Source organism: Pagrus pagrus (assembly GCF_965226575.1).
Source record: "Pagrus pagrus genome assembly, chromosome: 21".
NCBI classification, from domain to species: Eukaryota; Metazoa; Chordata; class Actinopteri; order Spariformes; family Sparidae; genus Pagrus; species Pagrus pagrus.
The window spans coordinates 26,684,630-26,705,365 of record NC_140208.1 but is presented as its reverse complement, the minus strand read 5'-3'; the positions used below and the strand labels follow the sequence as shown (position 1 = coordinate 26,705,365).

Here is a 20,736-nt window from a genome sequence, read left to right as displayed (position 1 = left end):
AGGACCTGGGGCACTGAATGATCTCAACCTTAGACTGCCATCAACAATTAACTCAGTCTTCACCCAATCCCTCTCAGTGGACAGTCTTACTGAAAATTTTAACAGTAAACTTGAGGGATTGTTGTATTTGGTGGCTCCAGCAAAGTTGCGGAAGTGCTCTCAAAAAAATCCCATGCCCTGGCTAAATGAGGACTTGTTAAGCCTCAGAAAAAGCTGCAGAAAACATGAATGCCAGTGGCGTCATTCTAGATTGGAGGGTCATCGTCAAACATGGCAAAACAGCCTGACCACTTACCAATCCAGAATGACTGCCATGAAGGCAGTTTACTATTCTAATCTGATCTTGAATAACAAGCACAATCCAAGGCTGTTATTTGACACTGTTTCCAAGTTGACGCAAGATCGACAGCTAGTCATCAGCACTGACCTCTCAGCACAGGATTTTATGGACTATTTTAATAATAAAGTGGAGGACATCAGATCCAGAGTAACCCAGTCCTTTGCTGGGGGATCATACTCTGTCGTCAATACACATAGCTTAGTAAAACAAGGTCTCTCCGTTTTTGAACCTACTTCCCTGGCCGCTCTAACTAAGATCACTATTGCTGCAAGAAGCACGACCTGCCGTCTTGATCCTCTCCCGGCATGGGTTGTGAAGGAGCTTTGGCCAATGCTAGGTTGATATATTTTAGATATCCTCAATCTCTCGCTAGCCACTGGAGTGTTTCCATCATGTTTTAAGACCGCTGTGGTGAAACCCTTATTAAAGAAACCAAATCTGGATGCAAACTCCTTAGCCAACTACAGACCAGTCTCAAATCTAGCTTTTTTATCCAAAGTTATTGAGAAAGTAGTCTCACAACAACTTTTACAGTTCCTTCAAATCACAGTCTTCAAATGATCTTTTTGAGCCACTACAGTCTGCCTTTCGTGCTAATCACTCTACAGAAACAGCACTCACAAAAGTGGTAAATGATTTATTATTGGCTCTAGACTCGGAGACAACATCTGTCTTGTTGTTGTTAGATCTTAGTGCTGCGTTTGAAATGGTGGATCACGATATACTTCTGGACAGGCTCGAAAAAACTATTTTGGTATCTCAGGCCAGGTGCTTAAATGGTTAAGATCTTACCTGTCAGATCGATCTCAACGTGTTCTATACAACAACAGGTTTTCTGAGTCTTGCCCTGTTAGGTATGGGGTTCCACAAGGCTCGGTCCTAGATCCACTGCTGTTTTCATTGTACTGATGTACTGATTATGCGTTCTTTTGGAATTGTTTTTCACTGTTATGCCGATGACTTGCAAATATATGTGCCAGTTGTTGCAGATAATGGGTCTTGCTTCGATAAACTTACAGCCTGTTTAGCCACTGTGAGGACGTGGCTATCAACAAACTTTCTGCTGCTGAATGCAGCTAAAACCGAAGTGATAGCTATTGGTCCGGCAAAGTTATGCCACCAGTTTAATCACTCTACTGTATCTCTGGATGAATGTGTCATTCCATGCAAGGATAAGGTAAAAAATCTGGGAGTGCTCTTTTATCAGACCCTTTCCTTGGAGTCACATGTAAAGGAGGTGACAAAAGTAGCATTTTTCCACCTCAGAAAAATCGCTAAAATCAGATCTGTCCTCTCACTGAAAGATGCAGAGACTCTTATTCATGCCTTTGTGACTTCAAGGTTAGACTACTGTAACGTGCTTTTGTCGGGGCTGCCCAAAAAGAGCCTTCGTGGTCTGCAGTTGGTCCAGAATGCAGCGGCCCGTATGCTGACCGGATCGTCAAGATATCAACATATCAGCCCTGTGTTGGCCTCTCTTCATAGGCTCCCTGTTAAGGTTAGAGCCGACTTCACGGTGCTGCAGTTGACCTACAAAATTTTAAATGGTCTAGCACCAATTTATTTGTCTGACTTGGTCAATACCTATGTACCTACACGGCCTCTGCGCTCCCAGGCAAGCGGTTGCTTGAGTGTCCCAGAAGTAAACAAAAAAACAGCCGGTGAGCTGGCTTTTTCCTTCCGCGCACCTACTCTGTGGAACAGTCTTCCTCTGGACATCAGGCAGTCTTGTTCAGTTGAGGTCTTTAAAGCCAAGCTCAAGACCCACTTGTACACTGCAACATATGAGTCCTAGGTGTTTTGCCATTTGTTTTATTCTTGTTTATACTATGTGTTTTATTGCTGTGTATGTTTTTATATGTTTTTGAATGTTTTCATATGTTTCTGAATGTTTTTATATGTTTTTGTATGTTTTTTAAAATGTTTTGTAACTGTACAGCACTTTGATGGAAAGTGCTCTATAAATAAAATTATTATTATTATTATTATTAAACTGGGGAGTGATCTGTAAACGGTGAAGAAGTCTAAATTGGGTTTCTCTTGTACTATTACAAACCGAGATATTGTTTGCTGATTCCCATATCCGTTCCCATACCGCCTCGTCCACATCCATATTTAGATCATTATTCCAGTCTCTGCTGGTGAAAGCAGGTTTACCTTTGTCAAATTTAATGAGTGCCTGATATCCAAGACCCAGAATACCTTTTTTCTTGCCAGCAGTGACTATCTTTTCCAATGGGGACAGTTGGTAACAAATCTGTGTCTTTTTGACTGTTTAAAAAACTCCGTATCTGAAGATACCTAAAAAACTCATTTCCTGAGAGGTTGTACTTTTTACACACTTGACTGAATGATAGCATTTCATTCTTTTCATATAAGTGCCCAGTAGTAAGGATGCCTTTACTTCTCCATACCTCAAAGCCCCTGTCTTTAGTGCCAGGACAAAAATATATGTTGCCCCATATCGGTGAAAGAGAAGACAGCTGTCCCTCAAGACCTTCCAGTTTCCTTATATCCTTCCAGGCCTTGATAGTTGCATTTATAATTAAATTGTCACCAATAGAATTTTTTATCTTTTTTTGTTCGGATGCAAACAAGAGACCACACAAGGGATAACCAACCTGTGAGGACTCTAAGTCCAGCCATGTAGATTCACTATCATTTTTGATCCAGTCAGCAATGTAACGCAGCTGTGAGGACAGCTGGTACAACCTAATGTTAGGGACTGACAGGCGCCCTTTTTCTTTAGGCTTCATAAGTCTGGCTAACCCTTTTTTAGGGAGCTGGATTGGGAGCATCTGAAATACATACAGAAGTTTAGGTAAAATATTCATCTTAATTAATGAAACCCTGCCTAACATGGATAGTGGTAAGGAAGGTCCATCTGTCAAGGTCCTCGTATATACGTTTAAGTAAAGGTGTAAAATTGGCCACATACAATTGGTGAAGGAATGGAGTTACCGCAATACCTAGATATGTAAAGCCCTGTGGTGTCCATCTGAGTGGGTAAGATAAAGGGTGATATGTTTGTGTTGCGGAGACCACCTAAAGGAAGTGCTTCTGATTTCGAGAAATTTATCTTACAACCTGAGAATTGACTGAAGCAATCGATCAGGTCTAGCACTGCTGGTATTGAGACATCTGGTTTGGTAAGAAACAGGAGAACATCGTCAGCATACAGAGATATTTTATGAGTCTTTTCACCAACTGAGATACCTGAGATAGAAGGGGTTCGCCTGATAACCTCTGCCAAAGGCTCGATAGCAATTGCGAATAGTAATGGGGACAGAGGGCAACCCTGTCTAGTACCCCGGCCTAGCCGGAAATAAGGCGATCTCTTGCCATTGGTTAATACGGCTGACAATGGGTTGTCATATAGTAGGTTTACCCAGCTAAGAAATGCTTCACCTAGGCCTAATGTCTCCAGAGTAGAAAAGAGATATGGCCATTCGTCCCGATCGAAAGCCTTCTCTGCATCCAGACTAACAACTATACAGTCAAGTTTCCTAGATTGGGATAGCTGGATAACATTGAGAAGCCTCCTCACATTACTACATGAATTTCTACCAGTAATAAATCCTGTTTGGTCGTTATTAATAATACAAGGCAAGACTGTTTCGAGACGCAGAGCAAGGGTCTTAGACAACAACTTAAGATCTGTATTTAACAAACTTATAGGCCTATAAGATGCACATTCGTCATCAGCCTTTCCTTTCTTCAGTATAAGGCTAATATTGGCCTCCGTTAATGACCTTGGAAGAGATCTATTTTTCAATGAATCATGAAACATATTAAGCAGGGGTTGTATCAGTAATGAATTAAATTCTTTTTAGAACTCACAACCAAACCCGTCCGGCCCTGGTGCTTTGCCTGCTCGAAGAGCACCGGAAGTCCCATGTCAAACCATTTTAAGTTTTAAGTAAAGTACTTAAGTAAAATACAGTGATTAAATTAATTTATGTGCCACAGCAATCTCTTGAATTTCAGGTCCAGTATTTTTCTGATCAGGCATCTGACACATTGTCTACACACGGGTCTATTGTTATTATTCATGTCATAACACAACAGTGGCATGGAAATTAGATGACTATTATGATTGGATGATTAAATAGAATGACATATTAATTTGAAAGCTCACGTCACGTTAATCACACAATTCAAAAATTGTCTTTAGAATAATTAATAAATCAGATGATAGATTAATTAGCTAATCAATCAAAAAGACTCATCAGATTAACTGATGAACTGCCCTAGTGTACTTTATACTCATAGCCTTATTGGTGCTGGTTATACCTATCAAGGCTTAGCTAATATGAATTTTAATATTAATATTTTGTAAGAAGAGTGTGAAATTTTGTATGGGCACTGTGCTAGTAAGTTAAATAAAAATAAAAAAACAGACTACAACATCAGCTGTTCTCTTTTGTAATTGTTTATATTATTTGTAATCTGTTGTGGGCTGAAAGGCTTAAGCTCCTCAGCCGCATCAAAGCTGGCATTTGTGTCTGTTTTTCTCATTTAACTACAGTGGGAATAATTCTTCATGTAGCTGTTCATGTAACTTTTATGCCACCGTGCATAAAAGCTACATCAGCTGTGCATCAAAGACCTTGGTGGTAAGTCTTCTTAATGTCTTAACATTTCCTAATGTCAAATTGTATGGCTATTTCTGTCAAGATATGAGGACGTGCTATGGGCTCTGAAGGAATGCAATTCGCAGCTGGAGGGTCAGTGTCAGAACCACACAGACCAGCTGCAGAAGACTAAGAAACACATTCTCAAACTACAGAAGAATATGGAAGTTCTGGCAGCACAGGCACACCATATACAGGAAGACCAGCAGGAGGCCATGAAACAGAAAGATGAGACAATCAAGAGGTAAGACTGACACTGATTTAAAAAAAGACAAAAAAAAAGGTAAAAATCATGGTATTGCCAATAGGGTCATTCCATGCCAACTCATCTAGGGCGTCCCAGTTCATGTCAGGAATTTTCTTGAAAAAGAAATCATGTTAACACCTCTATTATTATCTGTACTCCAAATACTTTTGAAGTTATTATTTTTTTAAGTTTGGCCATCTTACGTAATCAATAATCAAATTAATAATGGGAATTCATTTTTCTTTACCAGAATGAAGACTGTCATTTTCAAAAATTCACTTTCTTTCAACCACATTTGTGTTCTGTGTACTATTCATGTAGTTCTGTCACATCTAGGTATTATTTGGTCCTGCATTTAAAAAAAAACTGAGTGCCACAGATCTTAAATACACTGTAGCTTAAATCCCACTTCATGGCTGATATTAAGTTCTTTCTTTTCCCAAGAAGGATTATTTTAATTTCCTTGAAACTTCAGTATGTGAAGTGTTGATGTTCATTACTTATATAAAAAATATCCCTCCTTCATTGTTAATGATTTTTTTTAATTAGCTTATTTTTACACACTTTTCACTGGCTGTAATATCATATTCAGTGGTTTCATTTCATCAGTAGATATTTGTACTCTGTTGACTTAAAAGTTTTCTATCTGTCTAATAAATTTTCATTGGGTTCTAGAAATTTGCAATTTACATCTTGTAATGGTTTCATTTGTTGCGTACTAGATGATGTCATCTTGTTATGTGTTTTTTGGACAAAATATACATCTTAATTCCTTACACATCAAATACCCACAATACACATATACCATTTCACAATTTCAAACTCTGAGCTAATTTCTAAGTTCAAGTTGTATTGAAACCAATACAGTAATTGAAACCAATAAAGCAGGTCTAGGATAATTCCTGCATATAACTGATAGTAGCACAGCAGACATGTAGCAGGTAACCGCTGTCTCCGGCTCCAAAACAAAGTAGTGATTGCTTTACTGCAGATAACGTTTTGGTACTCTCAGGTCTGGTCTCTCACGCTACAGCTAACGCTACACGTAGTTAGCTGTAGTGTTAGCTGTGTGTATACCAACACACAGTAAGTCGTACGACTGCAAAGTTACTCCTGGGCATCTAACACACTGTCCTTTAGCACAACATGCTAATTAATCAACGTAGCTCACTGGCCGTGAATAACAGACCATTTCATACTGTCTCCTCTGCGTGTTCACGGCGGAACAGCAGCTCACTGGCCGTGAATAACAGACCATTTCATACCATCTCCTCTGCGTGTTCATGGCGGAACAGCAGCTCACCGTCCACTAACAACTGAGACAATTTCATACCATCTCCTCTGTGTGTTCAACGTTGATAACTTCACATGTAACGTTAGTTCAGCCTCATATTTACATCGATGGTTGCCGTTAGCTCATGTGCTAAACGGCCAAAGTAACACAAACTATACTGTTAAATAAATACTTACAGTTCCATCATCAGTGTTGTTGCCAGTGTTATACTGACCCTGGTTGCTGAAACAGTCGTGAAGTGACTGGCACAGACCATAATGCTTTTGCTCACTGAAGCTGGGACGTTTCCCTGATAAATGAAATGTAGCCACTTAGCTCTGATATCCTCTTTGGTAGGGAGGCGATTTAGCGAAACATGAGGATCCGTGCATCCGACGACAGAGCAGCAGTGCTTGGCTTTCGGGTTGTACATGGTAGCAGTCAGGCTGTCGCGTACAAGCGGAGCGAGAACGAGAAAATGGCGGATCCTCATTCAGGTAGCTGGCGTAGTGTGGGAGGAGATACCCAGCGCGAGGGCCGGAGTATTCAAATCATCCGGATTGTTATGTAACAATCCGGGTGAAATCCAAATGGCTCATTTAGAGACTCAATTCCTGACTCCGGTAGTTCACAAAACATTGACTTAGTGGTCGAAAATCATGCTTAAGGGGTGGGGAGGCACTCCGGATATGAAAATATACATACTAAAGCAAGGAAAAAGTGAGTTTTGCATAATATGTCCCCTTTAAGCAGTTTGATGCTATAGTATGATCATAGAGCCCTGCTCAACTGGAAAATCCTAGAGGCAAAAGCCAACTGCCAGCCTATGGAGAAGTTGATTTTTTGGTTGTTTGGCTGAGTTGTTGAATTTGTTGCAGAAATTAGTTCAGAGACCCCCAAAGCATGATGATATCACCACCATGCTTCACCGGTGGGATGGTATTGGGCAGGCAATGAGCTGTGCCTGTGTTCCTCCAGACATGGTGCTCAGAATTGAGACCAAACAGTTCAACCTTGATTCATCAGACAAGAGAATCTTGTTTCTCACAGTCTCACAGAGACTTTTTTGCAAACTTTTACTGAGGAGAGGCTTCTGTCTGGCCACTCTGCCATAAAGCCCAGATCGGTGTTGCAGTGATGGTTGTCCTTCTGGAAGTTTCTGCCATCTCCGCACAGGATTTCTGGAGCTCATCTAGAGTGACCATCAGGTTCTTGGTCACCTCTCTTACCTAGGCCCTTCTCTCCCGATTGCTCAGTTTGGCTCGGCAGCCAGCTCTAGGAAGAGTTCTAGCTGTTTCAAACTTCTTCCATTTAAGAATTATGGAGGCCACTGTGCTCTTGGGGACCTTCAATGCAGCAGACATTTTTTGTAGCCTTCCCCAGATCTGTGCCTACACACAATCCTGTCTCTGGGCTCTGCAGGCAGTTCCTTTGACCTCATGGCTTGGTTTTTGCTCTGATATGCATTGTCAGCTGTGAGACCTTATATAGACAGGTGTGTGCCTTTCCAAATCATGTCCAATCATTTGAATTTACCACAGGTGGACTCCAGTCAAGGTGGAGAAAAATCTCAAAGATGATCAAGAGAAATGGTTTATATTTACGTCAATTTTGATATTTCAGTTTTTCCTTTTTAATAAATTTGCAAAAATATATTATATTCTGTTTCCGCTTTGTCATTATGGTTGATTTTAGCATAAGGCTGCAACATAACAAAATGTGAAAAAAGTGAAGGGGTCTGAATACTTTCTGAATGCACTGTATGTGTACTGAGCTAACAAACTAAGATGAAGATTTTGTCCACACATACAGAACATGATGACATCTGGTATGCAATGAACCAAGCCATTTCAGGATGTAACTTGCGAATTTCCAGAACCCAATGAAAAAACAGGTTCAACAGGTATCAGGCAGATCGCAAACCTTCAAGTCAACACAGTACAAATATCTTCCGATAAAAAAAAAACACTGAATGTAACACTACAGCCAGTGAAAAGTACAAAAAAAATAGCTAATTTAAATAATCATAAACAAAGAAGGAATAGTAGAATAATCCTTCTTGGGAAAATTTACGATCGAAATAACTCAGTAGTGGGTTTTTCAGCTCAGAAGCTATGTTCAACAAAGTCTGTGGTGTTTTTTATGCAGGACCAAATAATATCTAGATATGACAAAACTACATGAATAGTACACAGAACCCAAATGTGGTTGAAAGAAAGTGAAATCTAGTGGAGATATACATTTTTGAAAATGACAGTCTTCATTCTGGTAAAGAAAAATGACTTCCTGATATTAATTTGATTACTGTAACCATTCAGCAACAACTATTTAAATTAATACATGTTGTAAATGATCCTTATGGTCTCTTGGATGTTCAGGACAAATTTCAACCCAATCCAGAGGAAAATAGCTATTGGTGAGATTTAGAATATACATACAAGGGATCTCAAAAATGCTGAAATGTAGCTCAGAGGGCCAAATTTAAAAAATTCATAACTTCAAAAGTATTTTGAGTACAGCTATAGGATTGTCAATGGTGCCATGAACTTAATGAACTTTTTTTTTCAGTTTGTATATGTTCCTTGTCTATTTTGTATGCAGTGTGTGTACTGCAGTTAACTGCTCATTCAGACACCAGCACCTGTTAGCTTTTGATGATGTAACCAGTTGACCAGAGATCCTCTGCAAGTGTGTTTTTGTGTGTATGTGTTTTCAAAGGCTTCACACAGAGGTAGAAACAATCCGGACTGGCTGGGACAAGTACATCACTCAGGTCTCCAGTGAGATGGTTGTCAAGGAGACAAAGATTATCACCCTGCAGGAGAGAGAAACCAAACTAAGGACTGAGCTGGAAAGGAGCAGAGAGGAGATCAAAGGGTGAGAAAACAACAAGAAAAAGTGGGTAGACAGCGAGAAATTATATTTGATGGATATAAAAAGACAAAACACAAAAGGTGGGAAGATTTGAGATTATGTAGCTTTGAAGATGAATGATATGACCCACTCTGCTTTATTCTTACAATGTATAAAATGCATGTATGTGTTGCCAGTTACAAGCGACAACTGAGTGCTGGTTGGAAGAGAGAGAAGGCCTTAGAACAGATGCGAGTTCAGGTGGAGCTGGAGTGGCAGAAACGCTGTGAGGACATGAAGGCTGAACACTACCTTGCTAATGAGCAGCTAATACAAGACCTGACCCAGGCTAGAGACCAGGTCAGCCTCTCATACATTACACAACCACCCCACACAGTGTCTATGGATTTACTGGTGCACATGCTTAGTAGATTCCAAATACTGTAGGATTTTCAATGTGAATGCAAATTATCTCCATCCTCCATTCTCAGTAAATTTTGCGTGTGCCTGATGCTTGGTGCGTATCCCGACACTTACATTGCCAACAGCAAGTAAGTATTAATAGAGGGAGCTTTATTATAGAGGCTTATTGGTCACACATTGTGTGTTTCAGTGAGAGAGAGAGAAGGAAAAAATGGCCAACAAACATTAAAGGGACACGGCCGTATGTGTACACATTGTGTCAGTCTTTGTAAATCCAGCAGAATATGCAGACATTTATCATATCTCCTCTCATTAGTTGCACAATTGACTGCAGAGGTGAAATTAATTTAATTCAGTTCAACTGAGTGAAGTTACTTCTAATTTGCTGCATATGTGACTGTACCCTAATGCAAAAAGTAGATGGTCGTACATGAGCACTACGGGGGGTGCTGTGGGGGCGATAATATGGTCATATTATCACAACGGCAAATCAGAAAACACAACAGCAAATCAGAAAACAAAACAGCAAATCAGAAAACACAACGGCAAATCAGAAAACACAACAACAAATCAGAAAACACAACGGCAAATCAGAAAACACAACAACAAAACAGAAAACACAACAACAAATCAAAAAACACAACAACAAATCAAAAAACACAACAACAAATCAGAAAACACAGCAACAAAACAGAAAACACAACGACATTAACCAAACCGGAAAAGGTAGGTACCCTCAGGCGACATGATTCTTGCTGATTGGACTGGTCCGTCCTTTGAACGGGAAGGACATGGTTTACATGTTTTCAAAACAAGAGCGCTGCCAGTGACGACGTACACGCTGCTATTAAAGAATATTTTGATGCAGGACATGGATATGGGTCCGTGTATCATCTGATCACGCAATTCTATTTAATGTGGCAAACGAAAAACGAAAATATGAGTCAATATTTCGTTTTTCTGTATGCGCCAAACACTGAAAACTGGTGTTTGTTTTCCTATTTTCAGCCCAAAACAGAAAATATAATAAACAAGGAAACCAAAACGAAATAATAAATCTAATTTACATTTTCCGTTATTGTTATACCATTTCCCACGGTACATTTCTGCTGTGTGGCCACGCTTTGCGCATGCACAATGTATAGTCACCCTGGTGAGCATCCATGTCTGAGCGCCAAAAGTCCCACGGTTCAGTCCATTGACTGTGTACAGTCTATGGTCCAGTCCCAGTAGACCACTGGAGTCCCACGTTCTAATGGCCTCTTGCGAGCCATACATGTCTCTAATTAATGACATGTTTATGAATGGAGTGACATATCATGAGTTCTCAGAAAAGTTGCGAGAAATGGGTGTCCAGCGGGGAAGCTCTGAAATCACACAGAGACGCGCATTATTGCCGCAGCGGTGGTTCGCCAGTTCTCCGCCATTGGTTGTTCACACAGAACCAAGCAGCTCCGGCGTAAAAGACGAACCAGAGTATAATTCACATAGAAAGCCGGCGCTGCGGCTCCAAAGGAGGCGTGGCAGACACGTCATGATGATGACATAGGCCTATGTGTTTTTTTCAAGGTGTTTCCTGGTGTCCTCCTGTTAATCTAAACATGTACCTGCTGACTGATTATAATCATATGGATGCCGTTATAATGTGTTGTGATTGAAATCCCGACCCACCAAACATCCTGGAAAGCGACAAAGTTACGTTTTTCTCTAAATTACATAATTACATAATCACCATCAGTCAACAGGACGCTGTCTGACTATTTCACTCGGGGGGAGAGAGGCTGTTTTCTGGGGGGAAAGTTCACTGAGTCTCGGTCAGGAGGGCTGAATGTCGTGGTGATTTGGTCTCGTCATCAAAATATTCTTTAATAGCAGCGTGTACGTCGTCACTGGCAGCGCTCTTGCTTTGAAAACATGTAAACCATGTCTTTCCGGTTCAAAGGACGCACCAGTCCAATCAGCGAGGATTCATGTCGCCCGAGGCTAGGGTTTGGTTAATGTCATTGTGTTTTCTGTTTTGTTGTTGTGTTTTCTGATTTTTTTTGTGTTTTTTGATTTGTTGTTGTGTTTTCTGATTTGCCGTTGTGTTTTCTGTTTTGCTGCTATGTTTTCTGTTTTGCTGTTGTTTTCTGCTTTGTTGTTGTGTTTTCTGATTTGCCGTTGTGTTTTCTGTTTTGCTGCTATGTTTTCTGTTTTGCTGTTGTTTTCTGCTTTGTTGTTGTGTTTTCTGATTTGCCGTTGTGTTTTTTGATTTGTTGTTGTGTTTTCTGATTTGCCGTTGTGTTTTCTGATTTGCTGTTGTGTTTTTTGATTTGCCGTTGTGTTTTCTGATTTGCCGTTGTCCATCATATTATTTCATCATAAGCTTCAGGTTAACTAAAAATGTACTGTCAGTTGTTTTCTCTAACATTTATACATACAGTACGTGCATGTACAACCGTTGTACACATACCTGCTGCATTTGTGTAGTCACACCTTTGGCATACTTTTTTTTACAAACAACATTTGTGACTTTGGATGCAGAATGTATTACCATCAAGGAGTGAAGGCTTATTAAATCAGTAAGTGCATTCATGTCTGAGGATGTAGTTGGATGGATTCTAAAAGAGGTTTTATGTTGGTCTCTATCAGGCAAAAGCAGAGCTGGAGGAGAAAGAGCAAGAGCTGCGGGGCTTGACTGTCTTACTTTGTTCTGTTAACATGAAGAGAGACCAGACAATCCAGGTGAGAATACAGCCACCTTACAATGTGCAGAATTATAGAACCTTTAAAAAGTGCTTACCTGGAAACAAAGCAAATTAAAGCTAAGCAAACAACTCTTCACCTACCAGGCAAGGGTGCTGCCCCTTACAAGTATAGAATCAGCCTGGTGACCATTAATCCTCATCATTTTGTGGGTCTTTACGTAGAGTTTGATAGATTGCGTGACTGATAAACTCTCCCTTGTTACCAGCTGCGGCAGCTACTGGAGAGATTGCTCTGAAATTTGTTTTGGATAGGTCACAGAGGTTGAGTTATAGTGTTTTTGGTGACAACCATTTCTATGAGGCTCAAAGTTCTACATGAGCACAAGAAGTATCATATTCTGTTTGGCATGAAATTAACTGAGGGGGAACTCTTTTCATTTTTGACATTTCATGACCTTTCCTTTGACATGTCTGCACACTAACGGGTGGAACACATATACACATGTTTGTGTGGAGGAACATCTTGCTTTTCATTTTCAGCACCCATGTAAACAGGTTAGAGGAGCCACACAGCTGTCTCACGTGAGGCTGTAGCAGTGCGTCATCTAGAGATTTAGGGGCCTTGCCTATTTTTTCACGGTTCTCAGCCAAAAGAGATCTGAAAACAATCGTGCACATATCGACATCATACCAGTGTTTAGCTATAATTTTAATGTCTATACTCTGTAGAGTTTGTCAAAGACATGAAAGAATAAACACAACAGATGAAGGGCAGTATTTTTCCAGTGTACTCTTTTTCTCTCTCTCTACATGCAGGATATGTGTCTCAGCCATAGGATATCTGTTGTATAGGTAACATGAGACATAATCCAGTTGTTGTGACATCTCAGTGTAGTGCATGGAGGATTGAGGTATCCTATCATGATACCAACACTAAAAATGTTTCTTCAGCCACTGCACATTTTCTTCCCCTCAAGGAGCATTACCAGCTTTGGCACAAATTTGACTCTCCAATTTTGCACCTTCCCCTTGCCCCCATGATCTCAGTACTGCCATTATCATAGGAGCTACACCTGCTTCGTATGTTGTAGTTCTCTGATAAATAATTACTTAATAATGTTAAATAATATCTGCAAATTATATTTTTCACAATGTATTGTCAGATGATATGTACAGTATAACCTTTAAGCCAATAATGCTGGGTAGATTTTAATTTCTATCAAACAGGGTTTGCTAAACCATTGCAGGCTACACTTCTACACTGTATATTACATGGGGGTGTTCTATTTGCAATCGATCTCTGCAAAAGTTCTCCTGAGAGTGAGTTAAGAGCTGTTCTTTTCTTGGACTGTGGCCTTTTCTTCAAGGGTCCTGAGTGGTGAGTGGTATGTTGGCCTTTTACTCTGGGACCAAGAAGAAAAGCATATCAAGGTCCTGTCCATGTAAACCTTCTCAAATGACAAAAAACACTTTCAGCTAAATACCTGGAAGGACGCTCTATATAGATGGTATATGTATCATCATGCGTGTATATATATATATGTATATATATATATATATATATATATATATATATATATGTGTGTGTGTATATGTGTGTGTGTATATATATATTAGAGGTGGGTGCAATTCATCGATGTGGCGATGCATCGCGATGCTTCACGTGACGATTCGGCATCGATTAATTAACGTCGATGCTTTGCTAGGTCTGCGCATTTAGACAGAAGGCGGCAAATTGGCGGTCTGTATTGGTCAGCCAATTTGACGCCTCTGAGGGTACACTTACTGCCGCCTCCATTGCTATCTAAATCCGAGGCGTCAATGTGCCGGCAATTGCGGGACATGGGCGGAGGTGTCGATAACGTGCACTGTTGTGCGACCCGCAGCCGGGAGTTTTAAAACCAGGAAACAGCTGATCACAGCAGTAAGTTCATCACTTCATCCGCGGATGTCAAGATGAGCAACTGGAAAGCCGCTGAGATCCGGAAGATGCTACCGTCTCCTCGGTCTCTGTAGCTGACAGCTAGCGGACACAACCAAACAGCTAGTAGCTGCTGACTGTCAGCTGTTGTGTAGCGGCAAGCTAGGAACGGTCGCTACTTTCAAATTAAAAGCCCCCCGCTAAGAACCCAGTTCTAAAATCCAATGGGGTGCAATGTAAAGCTCTTATTTTGAAGACAACTTTGTTGTCACTGATCACTGCCCAACTTCGTGCTTCACGCCACGTCACGTCACATGTTTACGCCTCATTAAATCCAGGGCTTGACTGTTTGTCCCATTGTGTGACACCTTGGTAATGAGAAACCTTTTTATAGGCCATCAGGTAGGACTAAACCAGCTAATATTCATTTGCACTGATAGGGAGCAGGATTGCTTTCTAAATACTGACAGATTTCAACTGGTTTCTTGGCTTTCCATGCCTTTTTCCTTTTCTTCATGTGTTCAATACTTATTCCCTGTGTCATTTCACTTTATTACACATAACTTAATTGATGGAAATATATGTCTTGATGTCTTTGTATGTGTGGATTACTTGGGTTGTTACCGACATCTGGGGACAATTTCATGTCAATAGCCCCATCAGAAATATATTTACTGAGAAAAATGTTGACGCGTTCAATATTTATTTTCCCTGCTCTATATCAGAATCATTATTATCATAATAATAATAATATCTATATATAAACGAGAGCAATAAAAACAAAACACAAATACAAGAAATGCACACTAGAATAAATATACATACATACAGAGCAACAAATAATGCCAAGTTGAAAACTTTGTGTCTGACACTCAGAGCGAGGAATTGAATAGTTTGATGGCCACAGGCAGGAATGATTTCCTGTAGTGCTCTGTGGTGCATCTTGGTGGGATTAGTCTAGTGCTGAATGTACTCCTGTGGCTGACCACCACGTCATGGAGTGGATGGGAGCCATTGTCCAAGACAACATGTAGCTTGGACAGCATCCTCCTCTCTGAGTCCAGCTCCACTCCCACAACGTCACTGGCCTTGTGGATCAGTCTGTTCAGTCTTTTTGTGTCCACTACACTCAGCCTGTTGCCCCAGCACACAACAGCAAAGAGTATAGCACTGGCCACCACAGACTCATAAAACATCCTGAGCATAGTCCGGCAGATGTTGAATGACCTCAGTTGTCTCAGAAAATAGAGACGACTCTGTCCCTTCCTGTAGAGGGTGTTAGTGTTCTTAACCCAGTCCAGTTTATTATCAATGTGGACTCCCAGATACTTATAGTCCTCCACACTGACCCCCTGGATGGAAACAGGGGTCAACGGCACCTTGGTCCTCCTCAGGTCCACAACCAGTTCCTTGGTCTTTGTTACATTGAGCTGTAGATGGTTCCGCTCACACCATGTGACAAAGTTGTCCACAGTAGTCCTGTACTCATCCTCCACCTTCACTGATACATGCAACTATTGCTGAGTCATCCGAGAACTTCTGGAGTGGAACTTCTTTCTCATTGAGGATTTCTTTGATGTCCTTTGTTACCCACAGCTTGTTATTTGGGTAACAATGCACAGGCTCACGCCGACGTCAAGTTGGCAGAGGGAGGAATGTAAACAGTCACCACAACAACATGTGAAAACTCCCGATGCAGATAATATGGTCGGAGTCCAACGGCAAACAATTCAATGTCCGGGCAACAGATACACTCTTTAACGGTAATATGAGCAGGACTGCACCACCTATTGTTAACTATAACGGCAAGCCCCCCTCCTTTCCCCGCTTACCGCTCCCGGTGCAGTCCCTGTCAGCCCTAACAGTCTCATAGCCCTCGATTCAAACATTTTTTAGATGCACCTGTATATATACAGTCATGGTCAAGTGTTTACATACACCTGTAAAGAACATGTCTTGAGTTCCAATGATTTCTACTCATTCTACTTTCATGAAGTATGGGTCAAAAACATACATGCACTTGAATGATAATCTTTGGTGATTATTGAAAGTCTTTCGAATCAAATCTGCTTTGTGTCGTAACGTCTTAACTTCTTCTGAGTGATAACAATAATACTGATTGATATGGGCTAATGACTTTTCTGGGCCTATTTTAAGAGGGCTTGTTTGATATCCCCATTAGACTCAGCCACAAACACTGCAATAGAAAAGTCTAAGGAGCTCAACATTGATCTGAAAGAGTGCATTATTGATTTGAACAAGTCAGGAAATACACTGCAAAGCTGTTATAGGTCCCAAGATCAACTGTGCAAACAATTGTTTTAAAGGGCATGGCACAGTTGTGTTACTGCCATGATCAGGAAGAAAACGCAGACCATCACCTGCAGCTGAGAGAAAATTGGTCAGGATGATCAAGAGTCAACCAAAAACCACCATGTCCACAATGAATTAGAAGCTACTAGAAGACAGGTGTCAGTGTCCACAGTCTAGCTTTTTTTGCAACGCCATGTGCTGAGAGGCTTCCGTGCAAGAAAGAAGCCCTTGCTCCAGATGCAGCACCTTAAAGCTCAATTGAAGGTGGCTGCTTATCACATGGACAAATAAATCTAGTTGTTTGGCCACATTGAGCAACAACATGTTTGGAGTAGAGAAGGTGAGGCCTTTAACCCTTTAACCTACTGTCAAGCATGGTGGTGGTAGTGTTATGCTGTGGGGCTGTTTTGCTGCCAGCGGATCTGGTGCTCTCAAGAAAGTAAATGGAATAAGGAGGTGAAGGTGAGAAGAAGGTGGACTATCTACTTGTTCTTCAGGAAATCCTAAAATCACCAGAATATTAGGTCTTGGGTGCAGTTTGGTGTTCCAACAGGTCAATGATCCCAAACAAGCATCAAAAGTAGTAAGGAATGGCTAAATCCGGATAGAATTTAGATTTTGGAATGTCTTTCCTGGAGTCCTGTCTTGAACCCCATTGAGAACGTGTGGACTGTGCTGAACAAACAAGTTTGTGCCAGAAAGCTAACAAATTTAGACAGGTAGTTGAAAATTCAGCCAGAGGACTACCAGAAGCTTGTGGACGGCTATCACAATTACTTAATTGAGGTGAAAATGGCCAGGGAACATTTAACCAAATATTAGAATTACTGTATGTATATTTTGACCAGGCATATTTGGTCACATTTTCAGAAGACCTATAATAAATTCATTATTGAATAAAACTTCATGTCTTTTGTGACAAAGTATTATGTGCTCCACTCATTCCACCACAGAAAAATTGTGTAAAAAAAAAAGTGTATGTAAACTTTTTACCACGACTGTACCCTTACATTCATGGTAAAATGTTTACATACACTTGTAATTAATAACAAATTATAAGATTAAGAACAGCAACATTAACAAAAGGATGAAAAGACTAAATTAGGAAAAAGGTTGTCTTCACATGAAAACAGCTCTGTTAATGTGGCTTTTAAGAGGTGATTTAAAAGAAGTTGCTTATTCTGCAAGCCTTATCTCCTCAGGTAGGTCGTTCCAAAGTCGAGTAGCCCAGTGTGGTCACCTAGGCGGCTGCATATATGAAAAATAAACACCTAACCCTGAAAAAATTCTAACAAAAGGTTTCTCAGCTGTTTTTGTAATATTAGGTGTCCTTAATAACATACTAAAAGTTTACCAAAGTTTGACCACTAGAAAGGTGTAATTTTCAAGATAGCATCCAAGATGGGCAGGAAGCCTTTAAAATATCCTAACTCCTTCATTATTTGACCTAGCCAAGTAATCTTGGTGTCTAACCCCATGTTTTCTGGGTCTATGAATCCATTGGACTTGTCTAAATTGCACTGGCATGATTAGACACTTATGGAATACATGATTTTGTGAGATTACTGTAAGGTTTGTTTGGGGTGAACCAGAGATGTAAACGATTTAGCCTATTATTGTGATAATCACTATAATCAACCTCTGTGGGAGGAAGAGTGTGATGACTAATGTTAAATCTAATGAAGGTCACAGTGAAAAAAAGTATTAAAAAATTAAACCAAAATTCAGAGGAAACAACTGAAAAAATATAAAAAACAAAACGCAAAAAAAATCAAAACGCATTATGAAAAATATAAAAAAAAAAAAAAACACTAAAAATAAAAAAGGGGTTAGCAGTACTGTTTTTTTTTTTAAAGATTTATTTATTGACAATGCACAAGGTACATTGGTCATTTGTTATAGTGTAAAAGATAAAATGACAAAGACGAAGAGAAAAAAATAAAAAAAATACAAAAACACATAACACAGTAACTTCACTCTTGCAATTTAAACGCCCCACCCCCCCACCCCAGCCATAGATTGGCACATTTCACAACACTCGGTCCTTATTAGAGATAAAGAAAAGGCCAAAAAAAGAGACGGATACAAGAAGAAGATATGCATACTTAACTGAGAGGGTTAATTGAAGGGAGAAGTGCTAAAAATGAGCCCAATATTCTATTATGTGTACAGAATTTTCTCTGGCGTGCAGTATGATGAAAGGGTGGGTTTTCTGATTTGCAGTTCACTAGTATAATTGTTTTCCCAGCCGTGCTGGCTAATGACACAAAATATTTCTTATGTTTAGTTATCTTAAGCATGTTGACATCTCCCAAAAGCCAAATTTTCTGATCTCTTGGAATTTCGGTCTCTATAACGTCTGAAACAGTGGCTGTAACAAACTTCCAAAAGTCTTGGAGGTCTAGGAGGAATACAAAGGTGTATTGGTCATTTTAAGGACCTTACGGCCGCCATTTTGAAAATTGGGCCTTTCTTGGAGTCAAACTTTGGTAAACTTTTAGTATGTTTTTAAGTACATCTGATACTACTGTAAACCACTGAGAAACCTTTTGTTAGATTTTTTTCCGGGTCAAACCATATTTGCAGCTGACTATTAGATTTAAGACTCGAATTTGGAATGACCAGAAGGGAACCACCTGAGAATCTAAGACTGCAACTAGGCTAATCTGGGGTCAACATCCAGATGAGCTTTAAAAGTAATCAGCAAAATCTGAAAAATCAATTCTGAAACAGACAGGAAGCCAATGGCAAGAAGCAACAATAGGAGTGATGTGATGTCGTCTGTGAATACCAGAAAGAAGCCTAGCTGCTGCATTCTGGACAAGTTGGAGATGGGAGATACACGTTTTGGTGATACCAGAAAGGAGGGAGTTGCATTAGTTTTTCCAGGTCAGGGTGTGATAGTATTGGTCGGATTTTGGAGATAGATTCTTAATTGGGTGAAACAGGACTGGACAACTTTTTTGATGTGTGTTTCATAGGTTAAGTCGGAATCCAATATAACTCCTAAATTTCTGGCAGCGGGCTTTATGTTAGCAGATAAGGGACCAAGGGTACTTCGATGAGACAAATTTTTTGTGCAGGGAGTTGAAAAGTATGATTTTATGTGAAAATCTGTGCCATCCAACATTTAATATCATAATATCATAGACAGTTCAAGACAGCAGCTAGGTGTTTTTGGTCATCAGGTCTCTGCAGAAGGTGGGTCGTCTGTGTAGAACAATTGTGATGTTGGATGATATGACCAAGTGAGAGCTTAAAGATAGAAAATAAAATCTGACCTAAAATTGCATTTTGCGGTACACCACAGGTAAAGTTTTAGACAATGTGACCTGTGGTAACTGCGTACGTTCTTTAGAAATGGTAAGAATAAAATGAAGGTTAGAATGTAACCACTATTCTTTGAACCCTGGATGAATGCCAGATGCAGTGCTTATCACTGGATATCTTACATCTCACGCATGCGCAGGTCGAGTACAACAAAGTCACTTGTTACCTCGGATGACCCCTGACCAGGTATAACTACTGGTGTCATCTGGGCGATCAGTCCTACATTGTCTTCTCGTGGCTCACAAGATTCCGAGTGACTGAGAACTCTGGCAGTCATCAAGGAATGCGAGTACCCAACTCATAAGGATGAAGCAGAGGAGCTTGGCTGAAGAACCACACCCAATGGATGGGGTGTGGCCACACTCACTCTGTAATACCTGGAAAATGTGCTGGGCGATGCCCACAAGGCCAAATCACGGATGTTCTCCAAGGTCACACCTCTCAGGATTGCCCATGATGTGGAGACACTCCTGGTAGAGTGATACTTGACCCCAGATGGTATAGCATGGCCTGTTGCGTAAGCGATGGCATTCACTACCCAATGGGACAGGCACTGTTTGGAGAGAGCACAATCTTTCTCTGACAGGGGGTCAAACTGTCCTAGCTGGATAGGCTGATTAAGGTGTGAGCGTGTCAGCACCTTAAGGAGGAATGCTGTATTTGGCCACAGAGGGAAACCTGAGCGATATGGGTTCCACCTCAGACAGGAATCGCT

At 40.4% G+C, this 20,736-nt stretch overlaps 2 protein-coding genes across 8 annotated transcripts in view; one reads left to right on the top strand and one right to left on the bottom strand.

Annotated features, from left to right (window-relative positions):
* ccdc57 (coiled-coil domain containing 57) overlaps positions 1–20,736 on the top strand; it is a 123,740-nt gene that overhangs the window by 34,303 nt on the left and 68,701 nt on the right. For all 7 annotated transcript variants that reach the window (XM_084342557.1, XM_084342556.1, XM_084342555.1 and 4 more), the window contains 4 exons: positions 5,018–5,218; positions 9,213–9,371; positions 9,545–9,707; positions 12,402–12,494. In XM_084342557.1, coding sequence (XP_084198683.1) covers positions 5,018–5,218; positions 9,213–9,371; positions 9,545–9,707; positions 12,402–12,494 — 616 coding nt within the window. The remainder of the gene's footprint in view (positions 1–5,017; positions 5,219–9,212; positions 9,372–9,544; positions 9,708–12,401; positions 12,495–20,736) is intronic.
* Positions 1–20,736, bottom strand: part of slc16a3b (solute carrier family 16 member 3b) — a 138,506-nt gene that overhangs the window by 51,056 nt on the left and 66,714 nt on the right. The gene's annotated exons all lie outside the window — the stretch shown is intronic.